At 45.2% G+C, this 1763-nt stretch overlaps 1 protein-coding gene across 1 annotated transcript; it reads left to right on the forward strand.

Annotated features, from left to right (window-relative positions):
- The first annotated feature begins 292 nt into the window (after positions 1 to 292).
- Positions 293 to 832, forward strand: LOC149189726 (uncharacterized). Its single transcript, XM_089410318.1, has one exon. It carries the CDS (start codon positions 293 to 295, stop codon positions 830 to 832), a length of 540 nt encoding a protein of 179 aa, XP_089266444.1.
- Positions 833 to 1763: the final 931 nt, after the last annotated feature.

Raw genomic sequence — 1763 nt, forward strand, 5'->3', positions numbered from 1 at the left:
CTTTTGTATCACTTGTCCTTTTTCCACTCTGCGATATTATGTATTTGTTGGAGTCGGACACCTCAACACCCTTCATTCGTGCCATGCTGGACGTTGAATCAAATTATAGGTTATTTTCTGGGTCGAAGCGGTTGGGGGGCCCAAACAGCCTAGACACTTGGCATTCGATACATGACCTGATGAACATGCTAGATGGTGTACATGTGGCTCCTGGTTTGCATGGGGTATATCACATGGAAAACACACGGTGATCCCAGCGTCAACACAGTGATCCATCAAAATTACCACCCTGATGCCTGCACTGGTTTTTGGTCATGATGTGTTGATCGACCATGTTACCAGCCTACAGAAGCGGGCGCTTGTTGGTAAGTGGCATTTCGCTAATCTGAGTGAAGTTGATATGAGGCACTGGGTTGACACTAAATGGAAGTCATTGTTGGGCTACATGCCTACGGTGGTGAGATTGTTAAGTGGATGGTACAACTTCCATTTCCTCAGCCAGGAGGACTTAATGAAAATCAAGGCTATTCCTTGGATTAAAGGGAGGAGTTTTCTGGCTTTGCATTCTTGGTATATAGGATTTAATCCTTTGAAGGAAACACCACAAAACAAATTGATTTGGGTTAAGCTGCCGGGATTTCCCATTGAATTCTGGACTCGGCAAGTTTTTATGGACATTGGAAATGCTATTGGGAAGTTTGTTTATGTCGACCTGCAGTGTTTGGGTGCACAAGATAAGCAAGTTGCATGGATTCTGATCGAAAAGGAGTATAGAGGTGGGTTTCTGGACCACATTGAATTACAATGGGGGGACACCCATCTGGTTCAGTGACTAGATTTCTAGGGGTTCCTTTCCGGTGTCTAAACTGCCATCATACCAGACATCTTTTGGCACAGTGTCCTTGTCGACTGGGTGGAAATCATATGGCACATAGGCGGAATTGCTACGGTGCGTCAGAGAAGGATGATGAAAAATTTATTCCTTGTAATAGAAATGGGGCGACTATTCATACGCGTGATGCACAGTGGTCATCAGGTACTCCAACTTTCTCTCATCCTATACATCCCATTGTTTATCTGTCTATGATTCTAAATGGTTTTGCCCCTATCAATGTTCCTTCATCCCCCTCCACTTTTGAAGGGTTTGGTGTTCCCTCGGTTGATGACACCTCACCACCCCTGCTGGATAGGATTACACCCCCTCCCCATGTCAACCCGCCTCAACTGTGTAATGTACCTCCCCCGCTAACGTCATATGACACGCCCTTCTCCTCGCATATTATGTATGTTCTCGTGTTGTCACCTTCACGTGTCTCACATCCATCCCCGGGATCTAGAACCCATCCTACATTGCTTATTTCGCCCCTTTATTCCCATACCAATTCTGTGGATAACGATCTTGTCTTCCTCCTCTAGAAGAAGACTTTGGATATTTAAACTCTCACTGTCCACAAGCCACTTGGCTCATCGTCCCCCCGCATCAGTCCTTCTTTGGCGGGAAATATCATTGTTCGTTGAAAACACAACCGGGATAACATACATTTCAGAGGACGCTCTCGGCATATCCCCTTTAGTTCATCTGATGCACATGCTTTCATTGATGTTCCTATAGCTGCTACTACCTCTCCTCAGGCCCTTGGAGCATGGAAGCCCACACCTAAGTTAACATGAATTTCATCCTTTTATTGAATATCTGGGGTCTAGGGGTTGCCCCTAAATATATGGCCCTCAAGGAACTATTTATTTCACTTCATCCATATATC

The sequence above is a fragment of the Pinus tabuliformis genome, chromosome 3_1 (genome assembly GCF_031772625.1).
Source record: "Pinus tabuliformis cultivar Carrire ecotype Pingquan chromosome 3_1, CPIR1, whole genome shotgun sequence".
In the NCBI taxonomy this organism is placed as follows: domain Eukaryota; kingdom Viridiplantae; phylum Streptophyta; class Pinopsida; order Pinales; family Pinaceae; genus Pinus; species Pinus tabuliformis.

Excerpts from the sequence above, each read along its gene's own strand:
- LOC149189726 (XM_089410318.1), top strand. The coding sequence starts at position 293 with ATGCCTGCACTGGTTTTTGGTCATGATGTGTTGATCGACCATGTTACC.